At 44.3% G+C, this 22,766-nt stretch overlaps 1 protein-coding gene across 1 annotated transcript; it reads right to left on the bottom strand.

The window, feature by feature from the left end:
* Positions 1–465: 465 nt before the first annotated feature.
* Positions 466–22,657, bottom strand: MMACHC (metabolism of cobalamin associated C). The gene is made up of 4 exons (XM_060231723.1): positions 22,505–22,657; positions 7,188–7,382; positions 3,257–3,409; positions 466–1,458 (listed from the first exon to the last, which is right to left on the bottom strand). Exons 1-4 carry the CDS (start codon positions 22,583–22,585, stop codon positions 1,147–1,149), a joined length of 741 nt encoding a protein of 246 aa, XP_060087706.1. The 5' UTR covers positions 22,586–22,657; the 3' UTR covers positions 466–1,146.
* Positions 22,658–22,766: the final 109 nt, after the last annotated feature.

Genomic DNA, 22,766 nt, shown 5'->3' with positions numbered 1-22,766 from the left:
AAAATTTTTGGGAATCCTGAATACTCTGAATACCATACCAGTATTGGGATTCAGGAATAAGAGAAAATACCAATATTTGGGGGGTTCAATATACGCAAACCTGAAAAATACTTCCCCATACTCCACCCCTAATTCCTGCGTGAAATCTGAGCCCAGTTCTTTGTAAAAAGCAGTATTTAAGAAATACCTTTCAGCATCTTGGATGTAGTGTGATGTATTCATGATGTCAATAGCTCAACCTTTGTCTGCCTCTTAAATTTTAACCAGTGTACAAACAGTAGAGTATGCCATCCTTGATGAGTCCTACAGCAGTACTTTGCGTTACCTTATGTTTATGAGACAGTAGAGAATTTAGTTTTTTGTTAGGAACGGTTTCTTTTCCAATTCTCTACTTCAATGACACATACTTTCACCAAAGGGCTTACAACATACCATGAACACAAAATTAATAGAAATACTGAGACCTTTTTGCTTCCTTCAGTTTTACTTTGTTTACCACTTGGGTTGGGCAGTACCAACAGTGCTTTCCACAGAAACAGAAAGAAAAGGGAATAAAGACCAATGGAGCATAATGACATACACAGTCACAGAATCTTCATGGATATACATTGGCAGAAGTGGTACCTAAAATGACTTTTGACTCCATGAAAAGGATTAGGCAATATCCTTCAAAATGCTTCCTGGACAATTTCTCCTACAAAGAAGCAAAAAGTGCTATCCTGATGTCTTTCCCTGAGCTTGTAAAAAATGGCAAATGATTTTACATTTTAGCTATCAAACAGTCATAAAACAAACCTTCACTACCAGTGAAGTACAAAATGAAGTCCACAGACCAGTCTAAAAAATAACATCATACCATAATTCAAAACCTAGTGTTTCCAAGTATAGATATGCAGGTATCCAGTGTATCAAATTTCTGCCTACCTGAGAGCTAGGATGGCAGGACAACAATCAATCTATAACCTATATTATAACATGAAAAGCCTTAAACATGGGCTTGACCCAATTCTATAATGCAATACTCCTCCTACAACCGAAAGCCAGGTTTCCAGACTGAATCACCAAGATGCTGACATGATCCACCTTTAAAATAGTGGGAACAGTGATGTAGGCCACATGTCCCTTTTGCACAGTGAAAACAGCTATTCAGTACATTGTGTTTCTTTTCAAACCTCCTTGAAGCCCCAGCAGTTTTAACCGTTCAGCTGGAGGAGTTGCAAAGTACATTTTTTGCTCCTCTGAGTACTTCTCCTTCACTTCAATAATGTCCCGATAGCTCCAGTCCTGCCAGTGGAAATTGAACTTATCCAGTAGTTCTATTTTCTCCCCTTCTGTTCTCACACAATCAACAGGCAAATTCTGCTGCAAGAAGGGCGCCTCAACATCCGGGAAAATCAGGAGAGCCCGGATGGCAAACCAGCCTCCATAACAGGGATGAATGCAGACACCATAGATCTTCTGGAAAGAAATAAAGAAAATTGATTGAAGGCATTGAGTCAAAGGTCTTTGCAAACAGAGCACTTTGCAGTAGGGAAGGAAAGCAAATTCAGTTATAATGTACAAACATGATTCCAAGATATTCAAGTGTATCATTTCTTAGTCATATGGTGACAAAACAGCTTTGAAAAGAGGTAAAAGCAGTTTGAGGCATCATTTCACACACATTATTTTGACCTACCATTACCTTTGCTCAAACAAGTTCTTTAATTAATACATAGTCTGTTTTCTGGAGGGGATAAGTGTAAATACTATGAGAGCCAATTTGGTGTAGTGGTTAAATGTGCGGACTCTTATCTGGGAGAACCGGGTTTGATTCCCCACTCCTCCACTTGCACCTGCTAGCATGGCCTTGAGTCAGCCATAGCTCTGGCAGAGGTTGTCCTTGAAAGGGCAGCTGCTGTGAGAGCCCTCTCCAGCCCCACCCACCTCACAGAGTGTCTGTTGTGGGGGAGGAAGATAAAGGAGATTGTGAGCCGTTCTGAGACTCTTCGGAGTGGAGGGAGGGATATAAATCCAATATCATCTTCTTGTTCACACTGCCTTCAACCACCTGCCTACACCCTTGGCCACCTAACTATATAATACAGGGAAACAAAGAGCAATCTGCTAAATTTCAGCCTGATCCTAAGAATGCTTACTTTCGGGGGGGGGGGGACAACGGGGGAGGGAGGGGACTCACTAATTCTGTGGGGTTCATTCCCAAGTTAGGTGTGCACAGGATTGCAACTAAAGACTATTTATCCTAATGAGTGGATTTTATAAAATATATATTCCACTCTATTCACTAAACATAGACTGGCTTATGGCACGTTTTCCAAATGCAAATAATTCTGTTCTCAAGGGGCTCATAATCTAAAAAAATGAAATGGTTTGCTAAATCAAAGAGGCCAAACAAAGCAAAAGTGACAGACACCCACGCCACACTATATACAGGAGGAAAGGGCTGTGATTCAGTGAAAGAGCATATGCTTAGAAAGCAAAAGATCCTAGGTTCAATTCCTGACATTTCCAGTTTAAAGAGTCTGGAAAAGGGTACTGAGAAAGACCTCTATTTAAGATTGTGGTGAGCCGCTGCCAGTCTGAGTAGACAATACTGACAATGAGGGACCAATGGTCTGATTCAGTGTAAGGCAGCTTCATGTGTACAACTAGCTCAAGTTCCATCAAAAGACAGTATTTTCTGCAGATCTGCTAAATGATTATGTCGTAAAGAGCTGCAGAGCGGTGGGCTTGGCTAGGCAGAAAGCAGAGGTGAGTCTCATGACTGGTGGCGACAGTATCAGTGAAGCTTTGCCCAGAGATATGTAGATCTTCATTGCCAGGTCCCGGAATGGTCGTTTTGTCCAGGAGTGCTGCCAACTAACAATAGCTTCCATAACAAAAGGAGCTAAAAAGCAGGATGGGAAGAGCAAGAAGCAAAGCTAAGCAACATTTGTCTGTCTGTCTGTCTTTGATTTTAGATAATTATAATTGTTTTTTGATGTTCCTGGCTTTCCTGCGGAAAGTACTACCATGTAAGTCTCTTGGAATGAAGAATGGGTATTTCCTTGATGGAAAACATGTATCTGGGGTATGTACATACAGATAGTATATTCAACCATAATTACCATGTGCAACAAGCAGAGAGGAGAAAGTCACAGAAAACATTTACAAAACATACCAAATTGTTTTAATGTGTGAAAATAAAAGTTAAGTCTACTTATTTCCAACAAATGAATACTATGCATTGCTTTGCATGTTCTGATATCAAGCTTACCTTCTCTCCCCAGGGATCTTGCTGCACATCTTTCCTCTGGTAATAATATGCAGCACCAGATACATGTGCTGCAGTCTGGGCCAAGAACCTGGGCTTCCGATTAGGCAGCATCTCATAATCATACATGATATTCACCCGCAGGTCAGCAAGGTTCTGAAAGGAGAAGTCAGCATCAGACCAGAGCTTACAAGTGAAATATATTTGAGGGGGTGTAATCTTTTGCCCTCAGGTTCCTTCACATTCTGTCACACTGTTCCTAAGATTTTTTCCACCCTATTTTATTTATTCAATGATCTGCTCCAATGAGGTGAAATGTGACTTCCAATGTGTGGTCTAAAAACAACTCAAGCCTAAAAAACAAATCCCTCAAACTCAGTGGATTGCTACAAGTGATTCATTATTTTGTAAACTGTACATAATGAAAAACTATAGCTGCTGACAAAAATTTGCATTAATATTTAAAGTGAGGAAGTGACGGGGGTAGCATTCTGGTGTAAGCACCTATGTTAAGAAAGATCTTAAATCCTTTACAATAGTTAACATGGTGGTACAAAGCTCATCATCTGTACTCTAGGTGGTTTCTGAGGGTGTGACTATAGGGGTTATGTGAAAGAAACCATGCCAGATCACCACAAGCCAATGCTGTATTTGCACACTTGACTGTCTGTCAGGTTGTTGTGTTCTCAGTACTACTGTCTTCATCTTCATTCTGCAGCTGGGGACTTGAATTCACAAAAGGCAAAACCATGTTACAAAACACAACATCACCATCATGACAGTCAGGCACCATTCAGACCTGGCTTATGAAAACACCTCCACCGCAAAAAAAAAAAAAGCTTCATTAATTCCCATTACCATGGAGATAGAGAAAATTACACAACTTGTTGAGGTGACAAGTTTGCCATTAGAACACTTTTCCAAATAATGTAGGGCAGAGGGGTCAAACAACTCATTTGTTACGAGGGCCGGATCTGACATAAATGTCACTTTGTTGGGACAGACCATGTGAGTCATAAAATGTAACATGAGGTACCAGAGATATAAACTTTATTAAGGTGATTTCAGATGTCAAATGGCAATAGCAGGTGAATGGCAATAGGTGTGATATGCAGAGGAGTAGTAGGCATGGAGATACCAGCATTGGTAATGAGATAGGAAACCTAGATCTCAGTTCCATCCAGGAGGATGTAAAGAATAAATGAACGTAAGTCTGACATTAGAAGCCACAGCATTCAGTTGCTAACCTACAAGTGCAGTGTTCTTACAAAGGAATTTCAAAGGGAGATTAGAAAGGAAGACTACTGAATTGCAGTTGATAATGAAGCTCAAGACAATGCATCCTCCTGAACTGAACTGAAAGATAATTTTCCTGTCTCATTGCCAATGTGTGCTTTTATCATTTGGCATCTGAAATTACTCCCACTCTCTGAGATATAAGGACCAATCCAAGTGTTCTAATTCCTAATCAGGGTCCTTTTGAAAGAATATAAATCCAGATAGGAACAGAGAAATCCAATCTTTTTCTAAAACAAGAACTTTTCAGAATAAGCCAAAATCATTCCTTCAGTGTACATTGTGCTTGTCAGAAGAATCCATCCATCCATCCACCCTCCAAAGAAGAAATGTGCTTGCACACAAAAGTTTATACTTGAAATAAAATGTTGAAGCTGCCATGGGACTCTCTTGCCTCCCCCAAATGGGAGGAATAGCCCTGGAGAAAGAAGCAGAAGCTCTGCATGCATGTGTGTGTGTGTGTGTGTGTGCGAGAGAGAGAGAGAGAGAGGCAGGAAGCAGCCACAAAGCTCTCTAGGTGCCTGTGTGTGAAAGAGAGAAAATGAGTGAGGAGGGAGGCGAGAGGCAGGAAGCAATGAGCCACTGAGGGAGCTGGGAAAAAACAAGTTAAGGTATGGCTTCCAAAAGGAAGGAGGAAGTTACTTGGGGCTAGATTTGAGCCATATGTGGGCTGGATATGCCCCACGGGCTGCATGTTTGACACTACTGGTGAAGGAAGATTATATACCTTGCTGTTACTTTGTTGCATGTATTTACAATATCAGTCACTAAGTTCCATTGTGTGTGTAATGCAGATGATATGGAAGAGGTAAAATTTATTTATTTATTTATTTATTCCGGGATTTATATCCCGCCCTTCCCACGAGTGGCTCAGGGCGGCTTACAACAAACAATAAAATCGGAATAAGATAGTTACATTTAAATCAAACATTTAAAAACCTAAAAACCTTAAAAACCTTAAAACTAGTATTAACTATACGGTAATCACAGATATCTAGAGAGCTACATTAGTCCAGTCAGGCGTAAGCTAACTGGAAGAGGGTCGTCTTACAGGCCCTGCGGAACTGAGTAAGATCCCGCAGGGCCCTCACCTCTTCCGGTAGCTGGTTCCACCACATAGGGGCCATTGTAGAAAAGGCCCTGTCTCGAGTTGTCTTGAGACGCACTTCCTTGGGCCCGGGGATATTAAGGAGATTTTGGGTGCCAGACCTCAGTCCTCTCTGGGGAACGTGTGGGGAGAGACGGTCCCTCAGGTAGGGAGGTCCCAGGCATTTATTTACAGTATCAGTCACTAAGTCCCACTGTGTGTGTAATGTAGATGATGTGGAAGAGGAAAAATTCTAGACTCTACCTCTTCAGACTACAGGTGTGTCATTTTTGAATGCTTCCCAAGTATAAAGCTCCCTATATTGAGTGACTTAGCATATCATAGAGAAGGCTACACCAACCCTTTCCCATGAAATGTATTGCATGCAGGGTTGTTTTTCTTTAAATGTAAGGGAACATTTAAAATATAACCCCACCTCTGCAGTCTGAATTTTAGCAGCTATGTAACTGTAGAAAAGCTCTTGACCACTGTGCCCTCCTGCAGTTCTAAATACAAGCTGTGACTTCTGCAATAAATAAATGGGACAGAGCAACTTTCCCATGAAGAAAGGCTACTGTGTTTGGGGCCTTTTAGGTCAGAGAATGATTAAAATGTGGAATTTGCTGCCCGAGGATGCAGTGATGGTCACAGAAGTAAAAAACTTTAAAAGGGGATTAGATAGATTCATGGAGGATAAGTCTGTCAATGGCTACTAGCCATCCACATTCAAAAGCACTAAACCCCTGAATCCCAGAGCCAGGAGGGAACATCAGGGGAAGGCCTCAGTCTTTATGCCCTGTTGTTAGCCCTGCAGAGGAACTGGCTGGCCACTGTGTAAAACAGGATGCTAGATTAGATGGACCACTGGTCTGATCCAGCAGGGCTCTTCTTATGTTCTTATGATGGGGGAGAGGAAAGTATGGCAGATTTTTAAAGATGAGTGATATGCAGAAATACAATACAAAGATATTCACCTTTCATATAACTACAGCTTTCTGGCACCCAAAAAACAGACCAGCGCTAGGCTCATGACAGACAAAATATATTATTTCTTTATACAATGCATAATTAATTGGAATTCAATGCCATACGACAAGGAGGCTATCACTGCATTGCTGGTTATAAAAGGTGAATCAGGCAAAATTCATGGTAGATAGCTTGCTAATGGTTATTAATAATGACAACTAAACAGAACTTCTATGGCCACAGGCAGTGTACTTCTGAACACAATGAAAAACTTACTACTATCATGCCTTGCTTAGGGGCTTTCTGGAGGCATCTGGCTGGACACTCTTGGAAACAGTATGCTAGACTAGAGGAACCCTTTGCCTGTTCTATCAGAACTCTTTTTATGCTCTTACCATAGGAATTTAATTTTATTTATTTCTATGCTGCATGCTCAGAGTCCTGCTCAAGGCAGTTTACAGTTAAAACAGCATAAAAATGTAAATACAAACCATTAAAAACAACAGATTAAATAAATTAATTACATAGTTATCTATCATGAATCTGTTGTGAATGACAAAAGGAAACTGTATTAAGAACTCTTACCTCCCTAACCAATGAAAGATGATGAAAAACGCATTGATCCACAGGATCATGAATCTTTTCCAGCAGTTGATTCTTCAGGAAAGGTTTAAAGGCTTTGTCAAACATGGCAGGGATGCTGAGTACCACAAATGCCAATGTGTTCTCTGAATATGGCAAATGAAAAGCTGAGGGAAGGACTGCATTGTACCACTCTACCTTCAGAAAAGGAAAAAGCCATTAGTCCAGGACATCTGGACACTGATGATCTACAATAGCATTCCATTTACACAACTGGAATTACAGTCAGAGTAGTAGAACAAAGTTAGTCCAGTGTGACCTTTAAGCCCAAAAAAGTTTTATTCAAGGTATGAGTTTTTGTGTGCTCGCACTCTTCCTCAGACACATAGCTCATACTTCAAAAAAAACTTTGTTGGTCTTAAAGGTGCCACTGGACTCTAACTTTGTTGTATTGCTTCAGACAACATGGCTACCCACCTGGATCTATCTTCAGTCTGAGTACTGTAGATATATATATCTATATTTTCAAATGATTACTAGAACCAAATACTCCCATGATCTTTTCCTCACCAACTGGAGGCCTGATCCTCTGGCAGTGTCATCTTAAGGAGAGATACACCCTTCTAAGTCTAGTAAAGGAAATGTACTTAGAAGGGTGTAACTCTACTTAAGAGAATACTGTGGGTCTACTTTAAAAAAACCCCAATGTTAGCAAAAATTTGTACGACTTCACTTCATTTCCCAGGATTCAGATTTTCAAAGAACTGAGAATTTTCTTTTGTTTTTCCAAAGACTGGTTTAAACAGAAGCTAAAGAAGCAGAGGAAAGGTACACATATTTGGATTATTTAAACCAATGAAGTCAGGGAGTAGCCACATAGGAAACAGAGAACTGTGCAAGCACTTTAGCCCCACCTCGTGTTGTGGAAGCTCTATCCAGACCTCCAGATTACTCAACCTCCATTTCAGAGTCCTTACCATATATCTCCCAAGTGTTTTCCAGGCTTGCTTCTATTGTCACAAGGGCTGGCTAGACATTTAGTGGGGGAGGGGAAAGAAAGGCATATCTGAAAACGATGTGTTCCTTGCTAGAGAACAAATATGAACACAGAAAAGTCACTGTAACCAGAACAAACGTTTGCAAATTTAACTACTAAAGTATGCGCACATAACAGAAAAGTATAAATTAACATAAGAACAAAAGAGAAGCCATGTTGGATCAGGCCAATGGCCCATCCAGTCCAACACTGTGTCACACAGTGGCCAAAAATATATATATATCTATACACACACACACACACACACATATATACACACTGTGGCTAATAGCCACTGATGGACCTCTGCTCCATATTTTTATCTAACCCCCTCTTGAAGCTGTATATGCTTGTAGCCACCACCACCTCCTGTGGCAGTGAATTCCACATGTTAATCACCCTTTGGGTGAAGAAGTACTTCCTTTTATCCGTTTTAACCTGACTGCTCAGCAATTTCATTGAATGCCCACGAGATCTTGTACTGTGAAAAAGGGAGAAAAGTACTTTTTCTCTACTTTCTCCATCCCATGCATTATCTTGTAAATCTCTATCATGTCACCCCGCAGTCGACGTTTCTCCAAGCTAAAGAGCCCCAAGCGTTTTAACCTTTCTTCATAGGGAAAGTGTTCCAACTCTTTAATCATTCTAAATGCCCTTTTCTGCACTTTTTCCAATGCTATAATATCCTTTTTGAGGTGCGGTGACCAGAATTGCACACAGTATTCCAAATGAGACCGCACCATCGATTTATACAGGGGCATTATGATACTGGCTGATTTGTTTTCAATTCCCTTCCTAATAATTCCCAAAATGGCGTTGACCTTTTTTATTGCAATTGCACACCGTCTTGACATTTTCAGTGTTATCTACCACGACCCCAAGATCTCTCTCTTGGTCAGTCTCTGCCAGTTCACAACCCATCAACTTGTATTTGTAGCTGGGATTCTTGGCCCCAATGTGCATTACTTTGCACTTGGCCACACTGAACCTCACCTGCCAAATTGACACCCACTCACCCAGCCTCAACAGATCCCTTTCGAGTGCCTCACAATCCTCTCTGGTTCTCACCACCCTGAACAATTTAGTGTCATCTGCAAACTTGGCCACTTCACTGCTCACTCCCAACTCTAAATAATTTACGAACAAGTTAAAGAGCATAGGACCCAGTACTGAGCCCTGCGGCACTCCACTGCTTACCGTCCTTCACTGCGAAGACTGCCCATTTATACTCACTCTCTGCTTCCTATTAATAAGCCAGTTTTTGATCCACAAGAGGACCTGTCCTTTCACTCCATGACTCTCGAGCTTTCTAAGGAGCCTTTGATGAGGAACTTTATCAAAAGCTTTCTGGAAGTCAAGGTAAACAACATCTATTGGGTCTCCTTTGTCCACATGTTTGTTCACCCCCTCAAAGAACTGTAACAGGTTAGTGAGGCAAGATCTTCCCTTACAGAACTCATGCTGAGTCTTCCTCAACAATGTGCCTACTCATTCAGTCCTTGATAATGGTTTGTACCAACTTTCCTGGTATTGAAGTCAGACTGACTGGCCTGTAATTTCCCGGATCTCCTCTGGAACCCTTTTTAAAGATTTGCTACCTTCCAATTCTCAGGAACTGAAGCAGATTTCAATGAAAGATTACAGATTTTTGTCAGAAGATCCACAAGTTCAACTTTGAGTTCTTTCAGAACTCTTGGATGTATGCCATCCGGACCTGGTGACATTAGTTTTTAATTCGTCTATCAGTTGTAGGACCTCCTCTCTTGTCACCTCAATCTGACTCAGGTCTTTCAACACCCCTTCCAAAATTAGTGGTTCTGGAGCGGGCAAACACTTCTCGTCTTCCACAGTGAAGACAGAGGCAAAAAATGCATTCAGCTTCTCAGCCATTTCCCTATCCTCCTTCAGTAATCCTTTTACCCCTTGGTCATCCAACGGCCCCACTGCCTCCCTGGCTGGTTTTCTGCTTCTAATATATTTGAAGAAATTTTTATTGTTGGTCTTTATGTTTTTTGCAATATGCTCCTCATAGTCCCTTTTTGCCTGCCTGATCACAGTCTTGCATTTGATTTGCCACAGCCTGTGTTCCCTTTTATTAATCTCACTTGGACTAGCTTTCCACCGCTTAAAGGAGTCCTTCTTACCTTTTACAGCTTCCATTACTTTGTTTGTTAACCATGCAGGCCTTGTCTTATACCTGTTTGTGCCTTTCTTAACTTGTGGCATATATTTTATCTGAGGTTCTAGGATTGTAGTTTTAAATAGCCTCCAAGCTTCCCCAAGGGTTTTGACTGTATTTACCTTTCCTTTCAGTTTCCTCCTCACATGCCTCCTCATCTCAGTGAATTTACCCCTTTTAAAATTAAATGTGGTTGTGCTGGACTTTTGGGGCAACTCTCTATTTATACAAATGGTGAAATCAATAGCGTTATGGTCACTGCTCCCAAATGGTGCGATCACTTTTACATCTCTCACCAAGTTTTGGGCATTACTTAGGACCACATCCAGGATCGCCCCACCCCTGGTAGGTTCCAAGACCATCTGCTCCATAGCACAGTCATTGAGAGCATCAAGAAACTCAATCTCTTTCTCTCGACCAGAACACATATTGACCCAATCAATCTGCGGGTAGTTAAAATCACCTATTATGACACAGTTTTTACGTTTAGCCACTATCTTTAATCCTTCCATCATATTATAATCGTCCTCTATCTTTTGATTTGGTGGGCGATAACAAACTCCCATAGTTAAATTTCCTTTTGGGCCTTTTATTTCAACCCAAAGCATTTCTAAAAGGGAATCTAATTCTATGACCTCAGTCTTACTGGACCGTATATCCTCTCTGACATACAGAGCCACCCCACCAACCCTTCCCTCCCTATCCTTCCGATATAATTTATATCCAGGAATCCCTGTGTCCCACTGATTCTCCTCATTCCACCAAGTTTCTGAAATTCCCACAATGTCTATGTTTTCTCCCAATACTAAACATTCCAACTCAGCAATTTTACTTCGAACACTTCTTGCATTTGCATACAAACATCTATAATTTCCCAGGCAAGATAGGCCCGCCACCTTCCTCCTGCCGCCTTGAGACTCTGGCAGACAGTCCATACTGTTTGTCACCATCTCAGTGGACAACTCTGATCCATTACCCAGTAGAAAAGTAACAGCTAACCCTTCATCTCTATGAGATGAGTCCTCCCGAACCAGAGACATTTCATCTCCTGTCGGCTTTCCCCCAAGATTTAGTTTAAAAACTGCTCTGCCACCTTTTTGATTTTAAGCGCCAGCAGCCTGGTTCCATCCGGGGACAAGTCGAGATCGTCTCTTTTGTACAGCTCCCACTTGTTCCAGAAAGCATCCCAGTGCCTAACAAACTTAAACCCTTCCTCCCTACACCATCGTCTCATCCACACATTGAGACTTCTAATTTGTGCCTGTCTCTCCAGCCCTGCACGTGAAACAGGACCTTGGAAGTCCTGGCCTTAGGTCTCCTGCCTAGCAGCCTAAATTTTTCCTCCAGGACCTTACAACTGCATTTCCCCACATCGTTGGTGCCAACATGCACCACGACCACTGGCTCCTCCCCAGCCCTGTCTATCAGCCTATCTACTACACGTGTAATGTCCGCTACCTTCGCACCAGGCAGGCAAGTCACCATACGGTCAGTATGTGGTTTTGCCACCCAGCTGTCTACTTGCCTAAGGATCGAATCACCAACTACCAAGACCCCCCTCTCTCCCTGCCCAGGGATGGTTCCTTGGTGCAAAAGGATACCCACTCACCAACTGAAGAGGTCCCTTCTGAGGGCGCATTCCCCTTATCCTCAGCCTGGTGCCCTGTTCCCTCTCAACCCTCCTGCTCCCTGGCAGCAACGGGGCTGCCACGTTCAGATTGGGGCTCATCTAATATGGCCCCGAGAGTCTTCCCTGAGTTCCTAACTGACTGTCTCTGCTTCTCCAGGTCAGTCACCTCGGCCTCAAGGATACAAACTCGTTCCCTGAGGACCAGGAGCTCCTTGCATTGAGCACACACCCAAGACTTCTGTCCTATAGGCATAGGACATACATGTGACACGCAGTGCAAAACACTGGAAAACCCCCACCCCCCTGCTGGCATTCTACCTTCATGATAGCTTTTTTCTTTTTCTAAATATACAGTCCCCTTTTAAATCCTGTTTGTTTATGTGGCTCCCCTTCTGGAGGTCAACTTACGTTATTGGGAACACAAGGAAATTAGGGATCTGGGTTTCTGGTCCTTACAGAGCCCCCAGGCTAAGAGCCACAAGCCAAGAGCCCTTTGATCTACTTTTGTGAAATGCATAGACTGATCTCTAACAAAGAGCCAAATGAATACATTTGGTGACACAGCGTCTGCAATCCTTAATAAATAATTCATTTTGATAAAATACTCTGAACAAGATTCTTATTCTGTTTGCTGCTCATCGTCTTAGTGCTGCACTCAAGCAACCCTCTTGCTAAGACAACAGCAGCATTCCTATGTCAGCTTCCAGTTCTGACAACAAACACTGCCTGATCTGCAAACTACTTCTGAGACAATTATATCCCACTACTTAATCTTCTTTTTATTCACATATAATCCTGTCAGCAGCACTTACCTTCAAAATGCTGTATATTTACTGATTTTAATTAATTCATTTTACTTCATTTATATCTTGCATTTCTCTCTAATGGGGACCCAAAGTAGTTTACAACATTATCTTCTCTTCAAGTTTATCATCACAACAATTCTATAACATGGGTTAGATCACCCAGCAAGCTTCCACGGTAGAGAGGAGATTTGAGCCCAATACTTTAACCACCACACCACGCTTAAATAGGCTCTTTCCCAAATCTACTGAGAAATTCCTTGTTGTGCACTGTAGTTTTGAAACAAATTTCTGCAAAAAAACAAGCTCACAAAGTGTTCAGAAATCAAATTCACAATCATAAACTGTTACACAAAAAAAAAATGATGACATCATGGTGATGAGTGCAGAGGATGGCCCAAAAGCTTCTATGAGGTTCTCAAACTCTGAACTAATGAGAATTTCTGCTACAAACATACCCATGCTTTTAAAAGAAGCATGGAATTCCAGAAAGTCATAAACACCAAGATCAGAATTATTTTGAAAAAATAAAACCTCAGGCTACACAAAATAGAACTGGGAAGGAATGCATGCATCCCTTCTACATTTGATTAACAAAACACTGAACAACAATAACTGAAGACCTCCATTCTGATTTCTACTGCCTGCCAATTTGTCAGAGGAATAAAACTGTAAAAACAGGTGTCAGTTAATTTGTTGTTCATAATCCAACTTCTGTCATGAGCTAATGACACAGCATCTCTGATGCTTATGATGTCATAAGGGTTATGAAGGGTTGTGGGTGGCAGCAAGCAAGTCACTTGGGACCTTCACTTTAACTATATGATTCATGCCAAAAGATCTGCTAGGAGGAAGACCAACAAGCAGGATTCATGAGCAGTCACAGGTAATGGTGCTCTGAAACTTACAGCCCAAACCTATGCATATTTCACTCAGAACTAACAGACAAGAAGTTGTTCCAGGTAAACATAACTGCCCCGGTGGAGGCAGTGTGCCTACACAAGGGGGGATGCATAGGTGAAGGATGTTTAGCCACTTCCCATGCATCCTAGTTACCTCTATGCTGCCTAGCACTTTCACCAACTTTCTGATACCGAAGCTCAGAAAAACATTTAAGGAAAGGAACCGTGAGGTCAGCCCTGAGCAGTGAATAGTGTTTTGTGCTTCTCATCTTGATATCCTTTTTTATTACTGGACTAGGAATAAGGCCTATTATGAAGAAAAACACAATGGGCTCTAGAAAGAGGTTCTGGGCGAGTGTTCCTCCCCCTCACCATTGATGTCCTCCCACCCACCCAACTGAAGGCATTCACTCCCCCCCACACCTCAAGCGGAGCTGATCTCTGCTATCTGGAGAACAGGTGTAATTCTGAGTGATCTCCAGACCTCACCTGGAGATTGGCAACAGTGGTTCCCCAGGAGGAAATGGCTGGTTTGGAAGGGTGGAGTCTATGGCATTGTACCTGTCTGAGGTTCCACCCCTCAAACCCTACCTTCTCTAGGTTCCACCCTTCAATTTCCCTACCTGAAGTTGGCAACTGCTAAGTCACGCTGGCTATCATAGGGGGGCTGCTGCTGAACAGGGGCAAGCAGGCAGGCCTAGTTAAGTCATACCAGCCAGATGGCATCAAGTCACCCAGAGGTGCTGCCAGGCCTAGGATAGCCAACCTCCAGGTGGTGCCTGAAGATCTCCTGGGATCACAACTGAACTCCAGACAATAGATCTCTCTCCTCACTGCTTTGAAGTATGGACTGCGTGCCATTCTATTCACCTGAGGCCTCTCCCTTAACTGAGAAAAGCAGCCTTGTTTGCCTAGCAACTGCCTCTGGCTAGGGGCGAGGCTGAGGGAAGGAGGGAGTGACAGGAAAGAGGCGGCAGCCATGGTCTCTGAGGAACTGTGGCCAGTGGGGCCAGGTCTTGCTGCCTAGTTGTAACACTTCTGCCTGGAGGCTTTTGGGAACGTACAGTTTGCCATCCTTGTACCAGTACCCATCCTCACCTTTCTGCACTTCGCCTGGTCGGTCTTCCCCCTCATTCTCAGTCTCAGTAGCCAGCCGTTTCCCTCCCGACTTCTCGGTGTGAAGATTCTGTTTAGATCTAGCTTGGGTGGTTACCAGGCCGGCCACTTGGGTGGGAGAGATTAAAGAATTGACCACTTCCTCCCTTTGACTGTTGTGTTGGGGAAGTCGTGAAAGGGCGTCCACCAAAAAAGGTTTTAGTTCCCGGGATGTGTTTCAAACTGAAATCAAACTTCAAAAAAAAATCCCGCCCACCCGATCTGCTTTTCAGTTAACTTGCGGCGCCCTGTTAGTGCTTCTAAATTCTTGTGATCCGTCCAAATTTCAAAGGGCGTCTTGGTGCCTTCTAGCCATGACCGCCAAGTCTTTAGCACATACATTACCGCAAACGCCTCTTTGTCCCATACAGACCAATTTCGTTTTTCAGGGGAAAATTTTTTGAAATATAGGCACAGGGTTTTAGTTGCCCCTCATCATCTTTCTGCATGAGGATGGCTCCTACGGCGACGTCGGAAGCGGCGCATTGCACAATAAAGGGCTTTAGTTCATTCAGGTGACTCAGGACGGGTTCACTTGTAAATAGTCTCTTAAATTTAGTGAATGCCTCCTGACACTTGGGTGTCCATTTCAATCTCGCCCCTGGTTTTTTGGCATCGGGGCCCTTCCCTTTAGTTTTCAGCAGTTCGGTGAGAGGCAACATCGTCTGGGCAAACCCCTTTATGAAATTACGGGGAAAACTGGCGAACCCGAGGAAAGATTGGAGCTATCTATGTGTCCTCAGGGGTGCCCAATCTAATACCGCTTGGACCTTGCTCGGGTTCATGGCCAGTCCCTTTCCAGACACTCTGAAACCCAAGTAGTCTAGTTCGGTACGATGGAACTCGCATTTAGACAATTTAGCGTACAGTTTATGCTTTAACAACGTGCTGAGGACCTCTCGTACCAATTTCACATGAGATTGGAGATCCTGGGAATAGATAATGTTGTCATCCAGATACACCACCACCCCCTTATACAGGTACTCCCTCAACACTTTGTTTATAAAGTTCATAAAAACACCCGGAGCCCCCTGGAGGCCGAATGGCATCACTAGGTACTCAAATTGTCCCATGGGGGTATTGAAGGATGTTTTCCATTTGTCCCCCTCTTTTATGCGCACTCTGAAGTACGCATCTCTAAGGTCCAATTTGGTAAAAATCTTCCCCTCCGACACCGTACTTAATAAGTCCTTGATGAGGGGTATCGGGTATGCATTGGAGGTCGAAATCCCATTAATCCTGCGAAAATCAGTACATAGTCTGAGCGAGCCGTCCTTCTTCCAGAAGAGGATGGGGGCTGCATGGGGGGCAGTGGCGGGCCGTATGAAGCCCCTTTTTAGGTTCTTATCTAGAAATTTGCGCAGTTCCATCTTTTCGGCCCACCCCACTTAATACAGCTTGGCTTTTGGTAAGTCTGCCCCGGAATCAATTCAATGGCACAGTCCGTATTTCTAAGGGGAGGCAGTTCGTCAGCCCCTTGCTCACTGAACACCCCCCGTAAGTCTCGGTACACTTTGGGAACTGCTTGAACTTCTTCCACTGTTAAGCAGATCTTTTCACTCCAGGGCGGGGGGTTGGGTCCCCACTCCTTGTTCCACTGATGGTGTTGACATTTCACACCAGTGAACTCTACTGTCTGATCCTCCCACCAAATGTCTGGCTCATGCTTCGCTAGCCAACCCACTCCCAACACCACATCATAGGAGGAAGAGGGGGCTATCACAAAGGTCTCGTGGTCCCAATGATCTTTAATGCCCACTGGGACCAGCTGAGTCTCCAAAATACAAGGCTCCCCCTTCATCACTGACCCGTCCATCTGCTCAAACTGAATGGGGTGGGGCAAGGAGGCTGTGAGAAGCCCCAAAGTGTCCACTAACTTGGGGGTGATTATGTCCCTCGTGCACCCCGAGTCAATCATAGCCTTCACATGAATAAATCTCATAAGCTTGCAGTTTAGCAAAGTCACTGGAACAAAGAATAATGACCCCGCTATTCTCACCCTGAGTGGTGCCGGTGATTCCGCGACCTGCTGGTTGGCACCATTTAGAGCAGGTCATTCTCGTTTTCCGCCGGCAAGTCATCCCAAGACATCTCACTCAGCTCATCGATGGTGATGGTCTCTTCCTCTAGGATCGAACTCGCCGCTGCGCTGCTCTTCGCCGCATCCTTAGGGCTGCTGGTCGGTTTCTTCGGAGTCAGGGTGCTCGCCTTCGAGATGGTCGATGCTGGTCTCGGGGGGCTAGGGCAGTTGACCGCCAGGTGGTTTGGGTCCCCACAACAAAAGCATTTGCAGGCCGGCGGGAGCTTTCCCACTCCTCCCCCCACCTGGGTCTTCTTTGCTTCTGTCTTCACCCCGGTTTTCTGATCCCAACCACCCTTGCCACTCTGCTGCTGGCGCTGGAGGGCCACCCTTTTCATGTTGGTCTCAACTTCGCCCGCTAGTTGTATCCACCCTATTAGGGTAGCTGGTCTCGCCTTCTGTAGGGCCCGATCCAGTATGCTCGCATTCAAACCTCAAGTGAAGTGCTCGATCTTCATCAGCTCGCTCCATCCCCTCACCTTAGCCGCGTTGGAGCAAAACTCAGCCGTATACTCCCGGATCGACTTGGACCCTCAAAGTGGCCAGCGCATGGGTCTCTTGCAGACTGTCCTCGTACTGGGTCAGCAGCGCCTAGAGGAAAGTGGCCACGTTGTCCAATTCCGGGCTCATTGCCTCATATAAGCTCATGTACCAGCGCTTAGCAGCTCCTTTCAGCTTCGACCCGAGGTAGTCGACCCGGCTAAATTCATAGGGGAAGGTGTTTCCCCAGTAGTGCATGTAGCTGTTGGCTTGAATTGTGAAATATTCCACCTCCTCTGGATCCCTGTCAAAAGTGGCATCTGGCTCTCTTCCTCGGGGCCCCTCTCGAGGAATGGGCACCCTCGCTGGTTGCGCCCAGGGTGGGATTGCCAAGGGTCTAGCCGCAGGTGGCTGCGGGATTCCCCTTGAGTCTGCAGGTCTCAGGATGTGATCAACCTGCTTCTTGAATTCTCTGGCCATGAGCGAGGCCGTCGCTTGCATCTCATCCGGCAACCCCTTGGTGGCCTCTTCGACCTCCTTTCTCACCATTAGGCGAAAGTCCCGGGCCCCTTCGTCCTCCTCTTCACCGGGGCCCGACGGCTCTTAGGACCCTTCTCCCTCCATCTCTAACAAGGGTGCTTCCCCCTCCGCTAGGGTGGTAGCGGCGGCTCCGCATTCTTCCCCCAGCTCGCACTCCTCATCCGCTCCCATCGCCATTCTGGTGGTAGACAGATTTGAGAAGACAAGGTTGTACAGAACCGAAAAAACAAAACCTATACACATCTGACTATGATTACAAAAAACATATTAGGTCCCAGTCACTGATGTGTGTTTTGTTTTTTCTGTTCTGTAAGTTGTTTTGGACGTTGCGGTAGCTGGTTATACTGTATCTTTAAGGAACACTTTAAACTTGTTACACCTGCTGCATACAAGCCACCAGTGCTGTTTTACTTTAGCACCTTTGGAGTGCCTTTTGACAAAAATCGATTGGCATCTTTTGTCCCAGGGTATGAAGAAATTGCTAAAAGGTTTGTTTTATGAATCAGTTTCTGCAATAAGCATACAGGTTGGCTTATGTATATATGGTTGAAATTTTATGATCTTATTATGTATTTAGGATTGTTTGCAGCTTGAAGAAGCTCAGGCGAAACAAGGGTTCCAGTACGACGTTGTCTGCTCAAATTTGGATTATTGGCTGCATCCATCAATAGACATTGATCATTTTCATTATTGCACCGGGATTTCAAGGAATGAACTGAGCAACTTGCCACAGAAAAAGGGTGAACTCTTGGTGTATACATTTCCTTTTTGTATCAAGGACTAATTGTATGGTCATTTATGAAGTTAATACATGCTATTGTTTTTCAAGGTTGTTGAATTGGTTTATTTTGAAACGGAAGCTGGTGTCGCGGTAAGCTGTATGCTTTGTACTGTTTATCTATTTTTACCGTGATTCTCTTTTTGTGTTGTACAACCTTCAAGTGGGGCCTGCAGATGTCCCAGATTCACAACAGATCTCCCAACTAAGGAGTTCAGTTTCCCCTTAGGGTTGCCAGCTCCAGGTTGGGCAATTCCTGGAGATTTTAGGGGAAAGCCTTGGGAGGGATAGGTTTCGAGAAGCAACCATAGCAGGGTATAATGGCACAGAGTTCAACCTCCAAAGCAGTCATTTTCTCCAAGAGAACTGATCTCTATCATTATGAGAGCAGCTGTAATTTTGAGTGAGCTCCAGCCCCCACCTGGAGGCTGGCAACATTAGTTCCCTTGGAGGAAATGGCCACTTTGGATGGTGGAGTCTGTGCCATTATACCCATCTGAAGTTCCTCCCCTCTTCAAACCCCACCTTCCCAGGCTTCACCCCCAAATCTCTAGGAATGTTCTAAGCTGGAGTTGGCAACCCTATCTCTTTTCCACCCATCAGACAACCTGCCTTTATTTGTCCCTCTGTCTTAATCTTTCCCTCTCCCCATCTCTAACAAAACTGTGGCCCAGTTGTGTGGTCACTGGGCCCATCTGCATGGTAGGGAACCCTCAAGGGTTTGTGGGTTGGTACCTCACTTTCCCCTGTATCCCCCCTCCCCACACTATTTTCTCTTTCCCTTCCTCTGGCACCCCCCATATCATCTCCCCCTTTCCCTGCCTCATTCTCTCCTTCTTAGTAATTCACCATCTTACCTTTTGTCTACCTCCTACCTTCAGCTATACTCAATATTTACTTCATTTATACCTCACCTTTCTACCACAATGCAGACCAACACAACTCACATTATACTCCTCTCCTCCTTTTTATCTGCACATCAACCCTGTAATATAGGTTACGCTGACAATATGTGACTGGTCCAAAATCACAAAGTGAGGTTCCACAGCAAGATGGGGTTTCAAACCTGGGTCCCCCAGTCCCTACACTGAAGTTGTAACTGCTACATCACAGTGGCTTGTAAAGGGTGGTTGCTGTTGAACAGTAGCAAGCAGCCAGGCCTAGCTGAGTCATGTCAGTCAGTTGGTATCAAGTCACCTAGAGGTTGCTGCTAGACCTAGGGTTGCCATTCTCCAGGTGGGACGTGGAGATCTCCCAGAATTACAACTGAACTTAAGATAACTGAGATCTGCCCCCCTGGAGAAAATGGCTGCTCTGCAGGATGGACTGTAATGAGTTATATCCAACTGAGGCCTCTCCCCTCCCCAAATTCTAAGATTCCACCACAAAATCTCCAGGAATTTCCCAACCTAGAGCTGGCAACTCCAGTCATGCCTGGCCCTTATGAGTCCTCCCTCAAAGGCCAAAATAGGCCTGGAAAAAGCCATGCCCCCTCCTTTTCTACTCACAAAAATTCCAAGACTGGAATACTGTGGTTACCTAGCAACAGCCACTGAGGGAACCCCTTAGTTAAAGCCACAGGCACTCCTTTTATCATTTTCGTGTTTTTTTAAACCAATGTATCCAGATTCCAACAAACAAAATGAAAGAGAAGAAAAATATTGTTATAACCTTTGTAATGATTTAGGACAAGAATCTGGTAGAGGTCACATTTGGTTGCATAATGAAGCTCAATATATTCAAGGAATAGTGTCTCCTTGTACCTTTGTGAAGCTTTCATCTATCATTAGGCATTATTCTTACACATCAAAAAACCTATGATTGCATGATGGTTTTGCAAGAACAGGCAGCAAAGTCATGGTGAAAGGAAATGTTAGTATTAGCAATGGTGTAATGTAGGACTTACCTTATGTAACACATCATTTTCATCAGCAACACTAGAAAGTACATTTCAATGCTGATGCCATTTGTGCCACATGCGAGTGCTGTGACATACAGTATAAGCCTAAGAGCCGTGGCTGGGTGGTTACTACAAATCCGGCTGAAATTGAATCCAGCTAAGACAGAGGTCCTGTACCTGAGTCAGGGTGGGGTAGGTATGGGCACAGGGCTCCCAACTTTGGACGGTGCCAGCCCAACAGGTGAAGAGCTTAGGAGTGACCTTGGATGCCTCCCTTTCCATGGAGGCCCAGATCACGATGGTTGCCAAGTCTGCCTTTTGTTATCTTCGGCAGATCAGGCAGCTAGTACCATATCTATCCCCCCCAGGACCTGGCTACAGTGATCCATGCAATGCTCACTTCCAGACTAGACTACTGTAACTCGCTCTATGCTGGCTTACCCTTGAGACTGATCTGGAAACTGCAGCAGGTACAGAATGTGGCGGCTTGCCTGCTGACTGCAGCACCTTTACGGGTGGGCATTCGGCTGGCACTCCGCAGTCTGCACTGGCTGCCCATTGAGTACTGGATCTGCTTCAAGGTTTTAGTTCTAACATTTAAAGCCTTACACGGCCTGGGACCAACATACATGTGGGACATTTTCCTTCCATATATGCCCAGGACATCGTTACGTTCGGCCTCCCAACATCTGTTGGCCATCCCCAGCCCAAGAGATGACCACCTTGCTTCAACTAGGGCTAGGGCTTTTTCAGTCCTGGCCCCGACCTGGTGGAATCAGCTCCCTATTGAAATCCGGGCCCTACCTGGCTTATTAGCCTTCTGTAAAACGGAGATGTTCCACCAGGCTTTTAGCTGAGGCTGCGGGCATCTATTTTTGATCTGGTTGGCCTCCCCCTGGCCAGCACTGTAATCTGTGCTAGGAAACGGAATAAAAACTGCCATGATGTGAGACGGCTAGGCTCGGCAATATGTGATGACATGGTAATCTGAGTGCTGTTGAGTTGTCTTTATAGAATGTTTTTATTGTTTTATCATATGTTGTACTCCGCTTTGAGCCCTACAGGGAATAGGCGGAATAGAAATATACTAAAATAAAAAAATAAATAAAAACAGATTCCTAGGAGCAAGTCCCATTTGATAAACTTAAATCAAATTATGAGTATACCTGTTCAGGACTGCTCTTTACACCTGCAGAAGAAAAAACAATGTACCTATGTGCAGGTTTTTAAAAATACCCCCATTGTAACAAAACCGCACTGTTTAAGTAGTAATGTGTTGTTATTACTTATTAGACTCGTTGAATTACCCTATCTCAGCCCACCCCAGGCTCTGAACAATGTACTCCAAATAGAATAATACATAATTAAAACAGCTCAACGATACAGTTTAAAACCATTAAAAGAAATATCCAAAACCGTTGTCCCGCTAAGAGTGTTGTTCTTCCAGACAATCAGAGCAGCGCAGGGAGGGGATGGGAAATGCTACTAAACAATAATAGCAGGAATTTCAGGAGGAAATATGGTATTGTATGAAGAACAGAAGCAGGGGTCGTTTTGTAGGTGGTGGAGCTCATCCAGGGATTGTTATACAGCTGCACCTACTATTCAATGGGCAAGGTGGGAAGGAGGAGGGGGAACTCTCAAAACGGTTCAAGAGCTCTGCTCCACTGAGCTCCTGCTGAATTCAAGGTCTGAACAGACGTAATAATGAAATGGTAATTGTATGAATTCATCATAGCACAAAGCAGATGTTATACTATGTCTCAACGTGGCACCACGTGATCAGCAAAATAATATCTGGCACCAGGAAGCATACACCCCGTTACATCTGCGGTACCTTGAAAGAATGAAGCTCAAACCCCAGACGCTCCAAGTTGCCACGGATCCTTTTCTCCAGATGCGCCACACGGTTCTCCATGGCGCCTATGCGCTAAGCACCATGGGAAATGTAGTTTACTGTGAGGTATGCTGCAGCCGTTTGTTGTTGTTCAGCCGCACGGTCGAGTCCGACTCTTTGCAACCCAATGGACAAAGTCACGCCAGGCCCCCCTGTCTTCCACCATCCTCTGAAGTTTGCTCAAATTCGTGTTAGTTACATC

Source organism: Heteronotia binoei, chromosome 2, assembly GCF_032191835.1.
Source record: "Heteronotia binoei isolate CCM8104 ecotype False Entrance Well chromosome 2, APGP_CSIRO_Hbin_v1, whole genome shotgun sequence".
NCBI lineage: Eukaryota > Metazoa > Chordata > Lepidosauria > Squamata > Gekkonidae > Heteronotia > Heteronotia binoei.
Note: the sequence above shows the minus strand (reverse complement) of the source record. Positions and strands in the feature narration are given on the sequence as shown.